This window comes from Melospiza georgiana, chromosome 3 (assembly GCF_028018845.1).
Source record: "Melospiza georgiana isolate bMelGeo1 chromosome 3, bMelGeo1.pri, whole genome shotgun sequence".
NCBI lineage: Eukaryota > Metazoa > Chordata > Aves > Passeriformes > Passerellidae > Melospiza > Melospiza georgiana.
In genome coordinates, this window is record NC_080432.1 from 71,127,830 (window position 1) to 71,145,395 (window position 17,566).

General features: G+C 43.7%; 1 protein-coding gene across 2 annotated transcripts in view; it reads left to right on the forward strand.

Annotated features, from left to right (window-relative positions):
- Positions 1-17,566, forward strand: part of SLC2A12 (solute carrier family 2 member 12) — a 35,094-nt gene that overhangs the window by 15,401 nt on the left and 2,127 nt on the right. The window contains exons 3-5 of one of the 2 annotated variants that reach the window (XM_058020653.1): positions 10,650-10,772; positions 12,928-13,060; positions 15,794-15,875. In XM_058020653.1, the coding sequence (XP_057876636.1) occupies positions 10,650-10,772; positions 12,928-13,060; positions 15,794-15,875 (338 nt within the window). Of the gene's footprint in view, positions 1-10,649; positions 10,773-12,927; positions 13,061-15,379; positions 15,628-15,793; positions 15,876-17,566 lie in introns of those variants that run through there. The other variant, XM_058020654.1, reaches the window with a different exon arrangement.

Here is a 17,566-nt window from a genome sequence, read left to right on the forward strand (position 1 = left end):
GTAATTTAAATGCAGCTTTAAACCAGTATTGGAGAAAATTGGGAAGAAGGATCAGGCAAGAAAGATGAAAGAGGTTGGAAGAAAGCTGAAGAGTTCACAAGAAAAGTGAAATCTGTAGAGGTGAGGAAGTAAGTAAATCCATCGTCAATCCATCACTGTCTTTCTTATACAATCTTCAGTGGTTTGTGGTGGTGTCTCTCTATGTGTTTTATTGGGTTAATCAAGGCAAGACCCAGAGCTGGAACACTGCCATAAAGCCCAGAGAACTATATAGTCCCTTTGACTTTGGTCCTGTGATTGTTAGGTTAACTGGCTACCTGAGTAGATTCACTAACACAGTTAAAGTCTGAACCTTTTATGTGTCTTTCACCTGAGTCACTAAATGCATTGTAACAAAGCCCAGAACAGCTGGTTTGACACATGACACTGCACAGCCCAGGGACTCGATGACAGAGGTCAGACCTGCAGCCATCCTGACAATCCAGATTGCTCAGGATGCTTTTCCCCTGCCCCTTAATGCTCTTGGGCTTCATCTTGGCCACCAAATGCTTGACCTGAAACTGGAAAATCTTGTGGGAATGAGAACTGTCAGTGTGGAAATTCTGAACCTTCTATGGATTTAGTTGGCTGTTCCTGTGTTTTGAAATACTGTGAGCTTAATGGTTTTGCACTGTCTTGGAAAACACCGGTAAAAAAGTCAGATCAAAACCTAGAATTCACCTCACTATCTCCTATATTAAAGCAGTATTTTAGGCTTCTAAAAGCATGTCATATTAATTTGTAGTGCACAGGAATCTGATCTTAACAGACATTCATGCTCAACATTGCCTTGCCTGACATTTGTTTACAATGTTTTATTTTTGAGTTTCTATATTTTCCCAGCAGCTGTGGCCTGACCTTAAAATTCACAGAAATTAGAAGCATAAATTTTATGATTTTTTGTGGTTTACTCTGGAAAATGGGAGAGTGGCGGGGACTAAATTGAGTATTCAAAACCAATCCAGTGCTTAAATGCTATGTTGGAATTTAATGAAGATAATAAACCTTGGGAATATGCATGTTTCGCTGAGAAACAGTACAGAAAGTCCTATTTCAGATAATAAAAAAAAATTATCTTGGATTCTTTGTTTTATGACAAGATTCCTAGCACTGTTTTTTTGTACTGAATAGTCTTTTAATGCATGCATCCATGTGGTTTGAATATGACACTCCACGTGCTTATCTAGTTCATCGTTCCTGTGCTATTCAAATGCTGCCTCACATGGCCTCTATTTCACATTGTGTCTGTACTACCAAGCTGCAGTAGAAAGACAAGGCATACCAAAATGGAAAATAAAGCAAGGGTTGTAAATTGCCCACTTCTCCCTATTTCCCTGCCCCAGATAAAGTTTATCTGAAACCTCTTGTTAACACATCAAGCTATCCCATGAAGAGCTTGAATAGGTTTGCCTTTTCAAAGGCTGATTAGTAGTAGTGAAGTGCAAGCCAATTTAAGATATTTTTGAATAGCTGGATATTAATTCTAGGATTTCAAATTGCAGAGAGTGCTTTCTGAAATATAAGATGAATAGGTTTGTCTTATCTCATTTGATAAAACCTACAAATTTGGGGGGCTTTTGTAAGTGTCAAAAAGGTCACAAGAAGGAAAAATTACTTTTATGATAATGAGGCACGGGAATGTCAGTGGGAGCTTCTAAATTGTTTTATTATGTTATTATATTTCAACCCCAAGACTGAATTTAAACTGTACTGAAATGCATCTGAAATCAGAAACATGATTTTCACTGACATTTATGTTCCTGTTTGTAACTCTAATATGTTAATGAGGGAAAGTCTTGGTGGATCAGGCCAAAGGCTTTGCCTTCTGAGAGACAGAGCCCTGGCTACTGTGAAAAGAGGGAGAGAACACACCATGGCCCTGCCACTCTTCCTGTGTCTGCAGTGACAGTGGTTCAATCTGCTGTTGGAAAGGTAGGTGGCTTCCTGTGGTTTGGAATATTATGCTCCACTTAAAGAGGGATTTGAGTTAGCATCCTGAGCTTGGTGCTCTGCATAGTGTAAATACCTCTTTAATAGTTCTGTTAGTAAACCCATTGACACAAAGGCATTGTATAACAGAAATGGAGCCTGTGCTTAAAATTATGCACAGTTTTAAAGTTTAGGTCATATTGGTTTCCTTAACCATGTTCTAGGAGACAAGATCATTGTGATACTGAAATCTGTAAAATGTTTGCAGGTCATCTGTCAAGCTTCATAAAATCCAGTTTCCTTTAGGAAAGAGGGCTGGGAAGAATTTTTTAGAGGCAAGCTAATCTTGGGCCAGCTTTATGCAGAAACTAAAACTGTCAGTAGGACTTTGTGTGCAAAGTCGGTATTTTATTTCACCTGTAAAGCTCGTGAAACTGAAACAGGTATGAGAAAATAGTTATGCCAAAAAGTAGAAATGTGTAATCAATGACATGGCTTAGTGGCTCTGCTGAGGAAGGTGAGGCTGTCAGCCAAAGCACAGAGAGCAGGGTAAGTCAGTGCATGGAGGCCAGAGACTGTTTCTCCCATGGCATCCAAGTTCCTGTGCCACACTGAGCTCTGGGAGGAAAGCCAGGAAGATTTTCTCAAAGGGAAAGGTCATGCAGGAGAGCACCCAGCTTCTGCTGCCTTGGAAAATCAACCCTAAGTGCAGAAAACTCTTATGGAAGAAACAGAACTAAAAGACACTGTGGTGGTTAAACCCAGAGCCTTCGCACCTTCCTCCTCACTGCCTTCCTCCAGCAGCAACCAAAGCAAAGCATGGGCAGCCATTTCCAGTGAGGAACTTAAAGACAGCTGGATCACTGCAGGCTGCTTGCTAAATAAGTCACTGTTGAAAAGTGTTGCTTATCCTTTCTACTAGATGTTTTGTGAGGCATATGCATAAATAAAATCTCTGTTTTTCAAGAGCAAAGGCCTAAATTGCCTCCAGTTGCTGTATCACAACAGGTTTTTTCTGCTGCGCAACCCCTCAAGGACCACCAGCAGCCCTTAGGTACTGGAAAAACAGGTTCACTTATCCCACCCAACTGGGTAATTTCTCTTCTGCATACCTTGTAGAGGAGAAATATGTGATAAGCTGAACTAATTCACACAGAACTTCCTCATGAATTAGGGCTTCTGGCTTCTGCAGTCATTCCTCTGCAAATGCCTCAAAGGATTATACTGGATTCAATATTCTGAACAAATAAACACCCACAAACAGGAATACATATTTCAGGTTTTAATTAAAAGGGCTTTTTTGGATGGCAGTATGTGTTTTATTATAGTAAGCATATTCTCCCTTGAAAGCTTTTTAAAATTTTTCCTTTTTCTCTTTTTATTTTTCTTTTCTGCCAGTCTGCATATTCTGTCTTGATGGGAGAATTTGAGTGTCTGCATAACAAAGGATGAGAGGAACAGTGACTGTGGTACCCAGTTGCAAAGAGAATTGTCATCTCACACATCTGTTCAAAACAACTTTTCTTAGGGTACCTGAAAAGAGGTACACACTATTACCGTGTCTGTCAATAGCAAGGCTATGATGAATTCTTCTTTTTTAACTCCAGCTGGTAACTAAGTATCTCACAGCTGGTGGCTCAATCTTTCCCCTGCCCCTTGCCCACTAGGGAGGAGAATTGGAGAAAAAAAGGTTAAACCTCATGAGTTAAGAGCAGTTTAAGAATTGAAATAAACAAAAAAAGGAATAATTATAATTATAATAATGATTATAACTATAATATCAATAACTGTGATGAAAAGGGAAGAGGCAGAGAGGGAGAGGAATGAAAACCAAGAGAAACAAGTGATGCACAACACAATTGCTCACTTCCCACTGACTCATGGCCAGACTTTTCCTGAGCAGTGATCAGTGGTTCCCAGCCAACTCTTCCCAGTTTATAGTCTGGGCATGATGCTCTAGAATAGAAAATATATTCTATATATAGTGTAGAATATTCCTTTGGCCAGTTCCTTTCAACTGTCCTGGCCATGCTCCCTTGCACATTGTTGGGTGCCTGCTCACTGGGAATGGAAAACTGGGCATAGGAAATGGAAAAGTCTTTGATTTAGGGTAAGCACTACTTAGCTGCAACTAAACATCAGTGTGTTATCAGCATTGTTCTCATACTAAATCCAAAACACAGCACTGTACCAGCTACTCAGAAGAAAATGAACTCTCTACCAGCTGAAGCAGGACAATTCTACTGATAGATTTTCTGCTGAGCAGTTTTCTTGGGCAGGGTAGTCTACAAATCACATTAACTAAGAGAATTCTACCATTTCTAGATCCTTATGTATCTATCACTTCTTGCCCAGTAATCACCTCTAAGAAATCTCATTTGTGACTATTTTTTCCAGATAACAATGGACAGTAATTGAGGACCACTGAAAACAGATTTAAGAATATATTGAAAACCTTGCATTTAAAAGGAAAGCCCATATGATCCATAGCATTTCTTTCAAGTTCATGGAGATGAAAATTTGAATAGCAAATCAAACAAAAAAAAAAATCATTAAAATGCAGCCCCACTGTTGAGAAGGCTAAGGGAGGAAGGATTGCTAGGAAAACCAGAGGTGAATTGCATCTCACTGCCCTCCTTCTTGAGTGGCCAGAGCACAGATGATGGAGTTAATGCTTTGGAATCACTATCTTCCCTCAAACCCTTCCTGCTGCTCTATCATAAACTGGAGGAGGCATGAGTGATTTCAGTGGTCCACCACAAGGCTCCTTAAAAAACCACATGGGAGTGCTCAGCCTGTCTATTAGACAGTGATGCAAATAGCACAGACAGTGGGCAACAGTTTTTATGTACTCTGATACAGGGCAAAAAAGGATTAAGTCCTAATAATGTTACTCCAGGGAGTCAGCCTAAAGGGTTAACCATGAGAAACAGAATTGTGGTGTACCAGAAGAAAAGAAAAAGAACTTAGATTTGCTGCACCACATCCTTCTGGATCATCAGTGGCATTGGGTATCTTGCAACCAATAGTCTGCTGCTGGGAGAGAAGAACCTTGGCAGCCATAGAATTAAAGTACATATTTATATTTATAGCCTTCATCTGCAGAGATCAGGGTGCAACCAGAGGTGTAAGATTAGCTGAGGCTTCTCCTGACTCCCCCATCTCCCAGCAATACAGTAATTCCACTTCTTTTGATGGGCACACACAGGGCAGGACTTGACCTAGTCAGACTGGCTCTCTGCTGGCAGCTTACATGCTCTCCAAAGCAATACAGCTGCACATTTGCTCTGTTTGCCAGTTATTCATTTTGAGCAGCCATTTCAGTTTCATATTATGGGGCAGAGCCAGAGAGAAAGATGTCTCCTGTTAAGCAAAGTCAGAGATTTTTAACGCCAGTCACAATTCGTTTACTTTGTCCTCTTGCACAAAACTGTGGGGCAGAGTGTAAGTCCACTTTTTGTGTGTCATATCTCCTTTATCTGCTTTGGAAAAGGACCAACTCCCTCCCACACTCTTCTTTTTCCAGGTTAAGCATCCCTCACTTTTGCCAGCCCCCCAGATGACATTCACTGGATCTTCTGTGAAAGCCTTTGCCAGAGTTACATTCTGTGGGTGCTTGGAGCCGTGCTGGGACAGTGCTGGTGTGTGACAGCAGCACGTGTGTCCCCCAGGCCCAGCTCTGTGCCAGTGTCCTCATCACTCTGTCCCACACCTCATCACCAGCACCCACTCTGAAGGCTCCTGCCATCCCCTTTGATGGCACAACGTGCCCTTTGAAATCAAGATCAGCTGAACCTGGGCTTCAGTGGGAAGTGGTTGGCCACCTGGCTCTTTCTGGTAATAGCCAGCAAAGCCAGAAGCCAGGAAAATGAAAAACCTGTTGGGTTTAAGCCTGCAATAAAAATCTGGTCTAGGCAAAGTCAGTCATTAGCCAAGCCATGCCATCTCATGGCAGCTTTGGAGTGACTTGTTTGCATCCTTCCCTAGCTCTGATCATTTGTTACACACTCTTGGATGGTCTGTCTGTGTTATCTCATATCTTCCTTATCTTTGCTTGGACCTCGTTTTGTTAACAACCCAGTCCTCCTTTTCAAAATCTAAAGTACTTCTGCCCACTTCCCTCCTAAGCTGTAAGTCCAATTAATCACTTTCCACAGTTTATACCTCAGAAACCTAAATTCTTTCAGGTATTGCAATGGCCATTTTCTGAATCTCACCATAAAGAATTTGATCTCACACAATGCAAGTACAGGAAAAAAAAAATGCCAAGCAACGAATGAATACCAAGGGAATCTAATATTTCACTAATAAGAGTGCTGAGCAGCTTCCAATTTACTTCTACCTCCTGGCAGGAAAAGGTCAAAACAAGGACGTTTTTCATTCATGTACCTCACTTGAATTTTGAGTACCCTCAAGCTCACAGTATTTCTCAGTTATTCTCAGATTTTTCTGCTTCTCTGATGTATGTTAATTTTTCTTTTAAAAATTTATTTACTTCATAGCAGTAAAGTAAGGAAATAAGGAATAAGGAAGGAGGACATCACATGAAGTTTGAGACGTTTCTTTGCTTACAGCCCAGGTATAAAGTTCATTAGTTTGGCCATGTTGGCTCAAACAAAAAGTCCACTTAATCAGTGTGTAACCCTGCCTCCAACCATAAAACCTCCAGCCAATAACAAGTGCTGAGAGACAATGCAGAAGAAGAGGCCCATGCAGCATGCACAGTTGGTCTTCTGCCTATCTGTAGTTTAGAAAACTTCAAGAAAAATATTGAAGAATTCTTTTTACTATTGTGAACAATAGTTCTGGATGGATTATTTTTTCACACGTATGGAGAAATAATGTTTGACACCCAGCATTTAATGATTTAACTGACCAATACTTTTCACATTGGAAGTATCTTGTGATAGTGAGTTCCAGGGCTGAAATACACATTGTGTGAAAAAGCATATCCTTCTTCCTCACCTAACTGCTGTATCTTGTAATTTCACTTGGATTCTCTCAGTTTGTATCTTTTAGGATGTGACTAAGCTCACTGCTCTTCTATCCCAAACACTTCACCAAAGCTCTTTGAGACTGAAAAGCACAGTGTCTCATTTGTGTCTAACCCCATGTTCCTTAACTCTTTCTAAATGACATGGTTTTCCTTAGGACTCTTTTTACAAGACACTGTACCCATGCCCTTTCCAGCTGATATTAGTCAGCTTTATCCTAGTCCAGCTCGGAGCTCGGTACGGTCTAGCAGGGTGATCCCTTCCTGCATCCCAGGGGAGTGCTTCTTTAATCCTGGGATGTCACTGCCTCCATCCCTGGCCTCTCATCCTCTCATCCAGCACACTCAAAACACTTGGCTGCCTGATGATGATACTGCAAGTAACATTTCAGCAGTCATACTGTGTCATACAAAGGTACTTTCCTATTTCTAACAGTTTTCTTCATTCACTAGTTTATCTGTTCTGAGCTATTTCTCATTCATTTGGATGTATGTATATTTTAAGTCTTCAACCATGTAGTTTAAACATCCTCCAGAGCACCACTGAAGCCCTTACCCTGATCTTTATAGAAAGGAAGCTTATGTTAATATTTGTCTCCTTTCAAAACAAAATGTGGTAGGCTCTTGGCTTTTGCCTTTCTACAAGAATATTGAATGTTAAATGTTATAACCAGTGTAACAGAGCATCTTGCTCATGGTTGCATCTTGAACTACCCAGGCTCAGCACTGAAGCACAATTTGCCTTTTATTCTCTCATTAAATATCCAACAAAGTGCTTAAAGGAACCATCATCTCTGGTATGTAAAATGTACTCCCAGCACTGTGCTCAATTATGCATGATTTATTCAGTCTTAATGGGACTAGCTGAAATCTTCCATTACTATTCTGCCTCCTGCTTGCACAGCCCCTGTGACTTTGTTTAGAGGTGGATGTCACCATCCTGGTCATGGGGCTGTATAATATATCTGAATCTTCTTTTTCCACTTGGGCAAGGAATATCAGGCCATCTAGTTTCTGTGATATTTAATGAAACAGTTAAGCTTTCTGAGCCAATGCAGTATTTCTGTCTGCATTTGCAGTGTGTGTTCTTTCCTCTATGTTGTACCATAATAAAGGACCATTAAACTGAACAATTTTTCTTAACTGCTGTCAACACACAACACACTGCAGGTCAGCAAAGGTGAGTTACTGCCTGCAGCAACAAACCCTGCAGTTGTTGAATCGAGCACAGAGAATCATGCTGCCCAGCCCTTGGCCTCATCTCTTACCAACATCTCACCTGGGGATCACCAGCTCTTTTCCCATCCATTCCCAGCAGCTGGGGGTGCCCGGAGTGGACGCTGAAGCCTCCAGAGTGTGTGCAGCATGATTGCTGTTGCAGCATCCTTTGGGAATACTGCTGGATTGCACAGCAGATGGAGGGCTGGAGGGTGGAGGGTGGAATTTGGATCCTCTTTTGAAGGACAGGCTGATTTCCCCTGTAGAATGCTGCTGTTCAGGCTGGTGAAGGCAGAGCACAGGGGTGGCTTGGAGTGACTTTGGGAGCGTGAAGGTTAAATGTCTGCAGTGTTATGTGCACAGCACAGAAGGCAGCAGCAGTCATTATGAATGGGAGCCTGAGCCTGGCTGCTGGCTTCCCCAGAGCAAGTCACATCCCTGCCATACCTACAGCAGCTGCTGCTTTTTGGCAAAGGTACAAATAGTAAACACAATCCCAGAGAGGTGCTAAAAGCAAAGAATCGATGGCTATTGCTGCTTCAGCTTGGGGAAAGGAGTAAACAGACTGCAGTGTCAGATTTCTACAACTGCTCTTTCTCCCTGGGGAATGAACCTATCTGCTCCTTGCCAGCTGAGCAGAGGTCAGGGCCATGCCAGAGGGTGTAGCTACTACCATCAGCACACTCGAAGAACAGTCCTGGTGTTTTGGTGGCATCTGTCTAAACTAAATAAGTGGTTGCAATAAAAGCAGCTAACCACTATTACAGCTGATGCAGATCCTCAAGTGTTTTGGTTTCTTAACAGGAAAACAGCACAATTCAAACCTCCAGACAAATTATGAGTTAGGCTGAAAGGGCCAGTCTGTCATTGGAAAACTGCATGGTATTGGAGTTGCTGCAGTGCCACACATTTCAGCTGCAGCATGAGCTGTCCTCCAGTGCCCAGAGCACTGCTTTGTTCCTGGAGGGTAGTTCATGCCCAGCAGAAAGTGGATTTGGATTCCTTCATTCTTTATTTTAATTCTAATGTGACAGGAAATATGCCTTTTGCCAGTTTTTGATGTGTAACTCTTTTTGCAGCCGAGCTTGTGTGCTGGCTGGCAGGCCATGCTGTGGAGATGAACTGCAGGGGCTGGGAATGCATACCTCAGAACGGCTCCATTGCCTTTTGCATACTTGCTGCTTTGCTTTTCACATCCTCAAGTGGGCCACTTGACTATGCCCAACAGGGTTAGGCCATTATGAAGTGTGGTCTTGAGTCTCTGTAAAAACATTATCACTCTTCTGGGTCACTCCCATGGTGGGAGTGAAGCTTTTTTAATTTTTCTTCAAAAATATAAAAATCTGGGCCAAGTCCACAAAAAAAAAAAAATTAATTCAAATCTATGGTACTAAGAAATCTAGAATTTGCTCAAATCTGCTCTGTTGACTCTAAACTCAGGGGTTTTTTTTCCCCATTTCAGCTTTTAGTTTCCTCCTGGAGAACCTTTTTTTTGCAACCTTTACCAGTGAAACACACTTGGACATACAGGAGTTTGGTTTTAGAATGTATCTTTTAGACTGCCTGGTGCAAGTGTTCTGGGTAAGCTCCTATCTGTCATTTTGCAGAAATAACAGCACAGATGAGTGATTTATAATGGCCAAGGGCCTGAAGACACAGCTCAGCCATGTACACTTGCTGCTCTTGTGCCAGTCACCTGCTAACCCACAGCCTCTCCTTGCAGCAACCTCTTGCTAATGCATCTTGCTTGTCATCAAAAGGAGAGGGTAGAGCAGGTTTTTGGCTGGGTTTGTTTGTGTATGGGTTCTTGTTCATTTGTTTTCTGATAATCAGGAACAGTACAAAAATGTGTCTTTTTTTTTTTTTTTTCTCTTGCTATCAAGGTGATTACACAGCCAGCTCTTCATGTCTGAATTTGCTTTGGGAGCTAGCAGCACCAGCATTTAGATCACCTGTGGTGTGGTGTGACGTGATATGAAGGAGTCAAAAATCAGTCCCTCTCTCTTCATTTGTACCTCAGCAATCTCATTTATGTGCAGCAGAGAGCTGGAATAGCAAGCATAGTTCAGTGTGGCAGGTTGATTTATAAGGTGGCATAAACACACAGTGCCCCTCTGAGGCTGAAGATTGCTTTGGTTTGCTGCCCCACTTCCATTAGTGTTGTGTCACTCGAGAGTTATTTAGTCAGAACTTGCTTTCATACCCAGATGTGCAGTCAGAGCTCACCTCCCCAGTGCAGTGCCACCTGTCACTGCCTCAGGCTCCCACTGGGCAGGGATGAAGGGATGGGGACCCCAGGTGATGCTGATTGCTGCACATGCTGCCTGCAGAGCGTGGGTCCTCACAAACCTAAACCCCTGAAAATCAACTTATTCTTTCAGATGGCCTCGCCTGAATCCATGGACTACCTAGACTTATAGCAAGGAGAGTCATCCTTCCAAAGAAACATTTTTTTTTCCTTGTATTTCAGTGTCCTGGTTGGTCCTGAGTGAAATTTTCCCTGGTGGGATCAGAGGACGGGCCATGGCTTTGACATCCAGCATGAACTGGGGTATAAACCTGCTCATCTCCTTGACGTTTTTGACTGTAACTGGTAAGATTTCTCTGTGTCCTTCTAAGTTGATATTCTCCTAGTGGGCAAAATAAATCTCTCTTATGCAAAAGCATTGCCAAAATTGCAGCTGTGAAAGCCCAGGAGACAAGGTCTCTCTTTAGGTCTCTCTTTAGTGTAACTTCAGCATTCCCACCACATCTTTGTTTGTGCCAGTAACTTCAGCCCCACAGTGCTGCTGTCAGACCTTGCACATCCACTCCACGGGCTGGGAAACTCAGGTCTTAAAAACACCATTGCCTTGGTGGGCTGAAAATACATAATGTTTAGGATTAAGTCCTGCATCTTCTGAAATCAATGCAAGTTCTGTTCTAGATCAGACTAAGCTTTTCTGATCAGACATTTTTAAACACAATCCTTACTTAATTCCTTTTCACAGGAATGTTTCAGCTTTCAGAAAATTGTCTTTAAAAAAAAAAATGTCTTTGTGAGGTTAAAAATTGAATGTAAGAATGTGGAAGACTACCATGTATGACTTCTAATTTGATAATAATCAAATGGGAAGGTTAAATGCTGAAATTTATTGATAAGCAAATTTATTTTTCTAATTTGATATTATATGAGGCGTTGCAAATTTTAGTTTTCAGTCTTGTTGTGACAAAAATGCATGCTGAAAATCAAAATATATAAGAGAGTAGAAATTCCAGGTTTCCCTTAAGTCTACATTGCTCTCCGCCAGAGGCAATCAACTCACAAGAAATCAAGGTAGTTTTCACCCTGTTAGATGTTTTTCAGGACAGATTTGAAAATGAGTGTGATCTGTTACTATACTGAGTTTCACGTTTGGATTTTCTTTCCAAAAAAAAAAAAAAAAGCAAGAGAGAGAGAAAGAAAAAACCCACATCCTCCATCCTGAGTACTATCTTGATTAAAACTAGCAAAACTAGGAAAAATGTGACAGGTAAAGTTCACTGCATTCACACTCTCACTTTAATTGGATCAAGGGTCTTCTTCAAAAGGAAACCATCCAGTTACTCCCACTCACTGCCCATCAGTTTGCATCACAGAACTGCAATCCTGAACTGCACAAGCCTTTGGACAAAACCAAACAAGAAAATGCATATTGTAGGCAGTCCAGCTGCCAGCACTTGCTCAGTCCTTGGACCAGACCTGATTTAATTTTAAGGAAATGTCTCCAAAACCACCTGGTAGACCTCAGGTGCTCAGTGTCAGCTGTTTCACCTGGACGTTCCCTCTTGTCATGCAGCATTACTTGTTAATGTACATCTCCCTGTTATCCTGGTCTCAGTTTCACAGACTGTAAAGCCTCAGTAACTCCCTTGGCTTAACTGGGTCTAATCTGGATTTGTGAAACTGTAAGTACAGGAAAACATGAATTCCTCGTCTATGGCAGAAAGGCAGGATTGGGAATTCTATTGTCAGATGAACACACATGGAGGTCACAGTGGCCAGCAGCATCTGCACATGGCTGCTGATGCAGAGGTACCAGCTGGATCAGAAGCTTCAGCTGCAATTTTCAGCTCATGACACAACTGACAGATGTCTCAGCTGCCCAGGGGGCTGCAGCACACTGTTGGGTTTGTACACACTTTACTTTCCAGGAGCTGCAGAGTGCATCCCTAGGCCCGAGGATCTACCTGGCCCTGGACTGTAGGCTCAGAAAACCACCAGTTCTTGGATGGCCCCACCAAGAGTTCACTCTTGGATCACTTTCTGGCACAGCACCCGTGACTCTCAGTGGAACTGCTGGACACTGGCAGGTGGGGAGGATTAGCTGGAGACAACTGTAATAGTGTGAAAAATGCTTGGAATTACTCCAAGAAAGAATGTGCACCAAAACCAGACCCAGGCAAAACTCCAAGGCACTCATGATCCTCACTGCCTTCCCACAAACCAGCAACAATGGCTACTCACTGTTTTCATCCAGATTGCAAATAAAATAAACCTATAGGTTCATGCTAAGTCGACCAATATGAACGCGTTAATTTTCTTTCATAAGGAGTATTAGAAAAAGCAAAGCCACACTTCTTTCTCAATATATCTGAGCTGAGAATAGCAGTCTGGCTTCTTTCTAACTTCTCTTGTGTATTAGGGCCTGTATCCTATAAAACACAGCAACAGGAAGAAAAATTGCAGTATTTGAAAATTAAAAAAGATATGTTTTCTTCCTTTGTAGAGCTCATTGGCTTGTCCTGGGTGTGCTTCATTTACACAATAATGAGTCTAGCATCACTGGCTTTTGTTATCATGTTTATACCAGAGACAAAAGGATGCTCTTTGGAGCAAATATCCATGGAACTAGCTAAACAGTAAGTACCAAGCATGTGACTGCATCCCCCAAGTATCAGAGGGACAAAGCCTTTCAGCGCCACATATTGAAAAAAAATTAAACTATTGAAAGAAAGGAAACTATTGGGGAAAAAATTGAAACTAAAGTAAAATTCTGATTCTCTCAAGGCTTGAGCTCGCACATGTTGATCTCAGCTGCCAATCAAACATTTTGTTGGTGCTGAAGGACTGGCCCTAAAGGCAAGGTGGGTTTTGGGCACCCCTTTGAGGACCTGCAGCCAAACCTGGCTCGCCAGCACTTTTGCTGTCTGGCATTCCTGGTTGGGAGGGTGACTCTGATCTTGCATTTTGGACTGTGTGTTTTGGGTTGTATAAAATGTTTGCAGAAAATGGGAGGGAGAGGTCCTGTATTTCAGATTGGCTTGTTCTGATGTTGCTTCAAGGCTCCACGTGGATTTTGATAGCTGTTGTAGATGAGCTTTTCTTGTGTCTTTACTAAATTCCGTAGACAGGTGAGGGTCAGTCTCTTCTCCCAAGCAACAAGTGACAGAACAAGAAGAAACACTTTCAAATTGCATCAAGGGAGGCTTAAATTGGATGTTAGGAAAAAACTCTTTACTGAAAGGGTGGGTAAGGTGTTGGAAGAGGCTTCCCTGGGAAGTGGTGGAATCACCACCCCTGGAGATGTTCAAAAATTATCTAGACTGGTATCTGGGGACATGGTGCCATGGTGAAGATAGCAGTGTTCAGTTAACAGCTGGACTTGATGATTTCAGAGGCCTTTTTTTGACCTAAAGTAACCAACGAGTCTAGATACTTCATTATATGTTAACAACTTAGTATCATACTGTATTTGTACTTTTTCGCTTACGGGAGGATATTTGCAGCTCAGCCAGGCATGAAGGAGCTTGTTTATAGACTAATTAGCTGACGGACCAACCACTGTGCTGCCGCTGGCGCTCGGGCTGTCCCTTCCCCTCCCCTTAGGGAAAGGCCCCCATCCCTGCCGGAGCGGGAGCGGGAGCGGGAGCGGGAGCGGGAGCGGGCGCTGCGGGGAGAGCGTGCGGCGGGGCCGCCCCCGCGCGGGCAGCCAGGGCAGCGCCGCAGCATCCCGGGGCATCCATCCCGGGCATCCATCCCAGGATATCCATCCCGGGGCATCCACCCCGGGGCATCCATCCCAGGGCATTCCGGGGCATCCATCCCAGGCCATCCATGCCAGGATATCCATTCCGGGCATCCATCCTGGCATATCCATCCCGGGGCATCCGTCCCGGGCATCCATCCCAGGGCATCCCGGGGCATCCATCCCAGGATATCCATCCCAGGATATCCATCCCGGGCATCCATCCCGGGGCATCCATCCCGGGGTATCCATCCCAGGGCATCCCGGGGCATCCATCCCAGGGCATCCATCCCGGGGTATCCATCCTGGGGTATCCATCCCGGGATATCCCAGGCATCCATCCCAGGGTATCCATCCCGTGGTTTCCATCCCAGAGCATCCATCCTGGAGCATCCCGGGGCATCCATCCCGGGGCATCCATCCCGGGCATCTATCCCGGGGCATCCATCCCGGGGTATCCATCCCTGGATATCCATCCCGGGGCATCCATCCCGGGGCATCCATCCCAGGGCATCCCGGGGCATCCATCCCGGGGCATCCATCCCGGGGTATCCATCCCTGGATATCCATCCCGGGGCATCCATCCCGGGGTTTCCATCCCGGGGTATCCATCCCGGGGCATCCATCCCGGGGCATCCATCCCGGGGTATCCATCCCGGGGCATCCATCCCGGGGCATCCATCCCGGGGTATCCATCCCTGGATATCCATCCCGGGGCATCCATCCCGGGGCATCCATCCCAGGGCATCCCGGGGCATCCATCCCGGGGCATCCATCCCGGGGTATCCATCCCTGGATATCCATCCCGGGGCATCCATCCCGGGGTATCCATCCCGGGGCATCCATCCCGGGGTATCCATCCCGGGGCATCCATCCCGGGGTATCCATCCCGGGGTATCCATCCCGGGGTATCCATCCCGGGATATCCATCCCGGGGTATCCATCCCAGGATATCCATCCCGGGGCATCCATCCCGGGGTTTCCATCCCGGGGTATCCATCCCAGGGTATCCCAGGCATCCATCCCAGGGTATCCATCCCGGGGTTTCCATCCCAGAGCATCCATCCTGGAGCATCCTGGGGCATCCATGCCGGGGTATCCATCCCAGGCATCCATCCCGGGGCACCCTGGGCACTGGGGTGGCTCTCTGGGGTGCGCTCTGCCATCGGCTGCCCGCAGTGTCCAACGCACGCGGGGTTTTGTCCTTCTGCAGGAAATACGTGAGGACGCCCTTGTGCGGGGTGAGCCAGCGCAGAGAGAAACTGGTGCCCGTGGAACTTGCCAAGAGAGAGAAGGAGCAGCTCTACTAGACACGGGGCAAACAAAGCAGCCTCCACCAAAAGATTGATTAAATAAAAGAAAAATGCTCTGTGATGCTCACACTCTTATGGAACATGTGGTATTGTTATTATATACAAGATATTCTCTCTTTTATTTCTTGGTAGAACTTCTTTCAGTGGCAGTTTACAGCCAACATTAAAGGTTGTTATAGTTTACAAGTAACTGGAAATCTGGACTCTGTTTCAAACCAGGACCCCTCAGATCCCCTGAGATTATGTCTTGCATACAGGAGGTGAATGGAAATTGGAATATTGCACACAATTCTCCTATTCATATTCAATGACAGCTCAGTCTGGAAGAAGTGCAAAGAAGAATCAGAGTGCCAGGGAGAAGAAAGAGTCTCAACAGGAGGAGCCTACCAAAGACAGGTTGGTTTAGGCTAGCAAAAATGGATCTGAAAAGAGTGAACAATTCTCTGTCGGTAAGTCAGGGAAAACAATGCTATGGAAAAAATACTATGTCAAAAAAATGAACAACTATGGAATCCAAAGGGTGACATTCATGCAGAACTACTGGTATAAACTTCTTATAAATTAATTTAGGATTCAGCTTAACAAGATTTGAAAAATGATCTTGTTCAACTGAACTTAATTATTTGCAAAGCAGAGTACAGTCACCTTGCAAGAGGAATTTTGCATACATTTTCTCAGTAGGGCCAGGATTCAGTGACCTAGGAAATACTCCTCAGCAAACATTGTCAGATTGTTTAATGTGGGACATTAAATGCGTCACTCTCCACAACTATCTGAAAAGACATTGTAGCCAGGTGGGGGTAGGCTTGTTCTCCCAGGCAATCAGTGACAGGTTGAGAGGAATCGGCCTCAAGTTGCACCAGGGAAGGCTCAGGCTGGCTATCTGGAAGAATTTTTTCACTGAAAGCGCGGTTAAGCATTGGAATGGTCTGCCCAGGGAAGTGGTGGAGTCATCATCTCTGGAAGTGTTCAAGAAATGGCTGGATGTGGCACTTAGTGCTGTGGTTTAGTCAAAGACTGAACTTGATGATATTGGAGCTCATTTCTACCCTTGTTGATTCTATGATTTGCATAATAAATTAATCTAAACTGACAATAACCTTACAGAAGAGGATAGAGGATTTCTATGGCCTCATTTCCAGGAAAGTTGGAAACTGAAGGTACCAGAGTTGATGTCAAAATAATTTTATTTCTTAACACAGGTCACACTTTGGCTTTTGGACTCAGAAAGTGAGAATTGTATGGTACATGGCAGCTCACAGGGAGTTCAGGAAGGAACCATAATCACTGCAGATCATAAATTACGTCCAATTCTTGGTTACTGCTTAGCAAGTGTATCCTGAAGTACTCAACAAATCTCTACAAAGGGTCGTCCAGATGGCTCCCATAAAAGAACATTGGTATTTTTTATTTAGTGAGTTAATAGATGTTGTTAGATTGATCAGTAGATAAATATATATTAGCAGGTAAATAAATGATTCTTTGCTTAAAGAAAAAAAAAAACCCAAAACATGCTTTAAAAGCATGCTGGCTGTCTCTGTGGCCACTAAGTGGCATTTCTTCCAGCACTTCATTGAGGCAGCTGGGAGACTGACAGAGTCAGCTGGAGTGCAGGTACTAGTTTGAACTAAGCACATGATCCCACTTTATTTGCTGTCTCATAGCATTAAAACCACCTGACTGTGTTCTGCATTGAGGGAAAAGTGACTTACTAACACAAATAAAGTTTTACTTCTGAGCAAAGCAGGTCAGTTCTGATCAGATTCTCACATGGTCACACTTCTAGATACTGAAATCACAAATTTATATGCACAAGTCTAGTCAAGACAGTGAGCTCATGTTCAAAACCTGAAAAAAACTATTGAAGCCAAGGCCATTATTTGCCTGAAGTCACTGAAAATCTAGCTACCTCAGGATGAGAGCCTTAACTTTATAGCACTGATGTCTATGAAAATCTCTTTACCTGCTTCATGTTTATGCTGGGGGATGGTTATCAGTATCATGCATTCTAATGAGTCAGCTTCAGAATGAGAAATATTAAGGTGACTCTGGGTAGTCTTCCAGATACGCTGCCAACATAATACTTA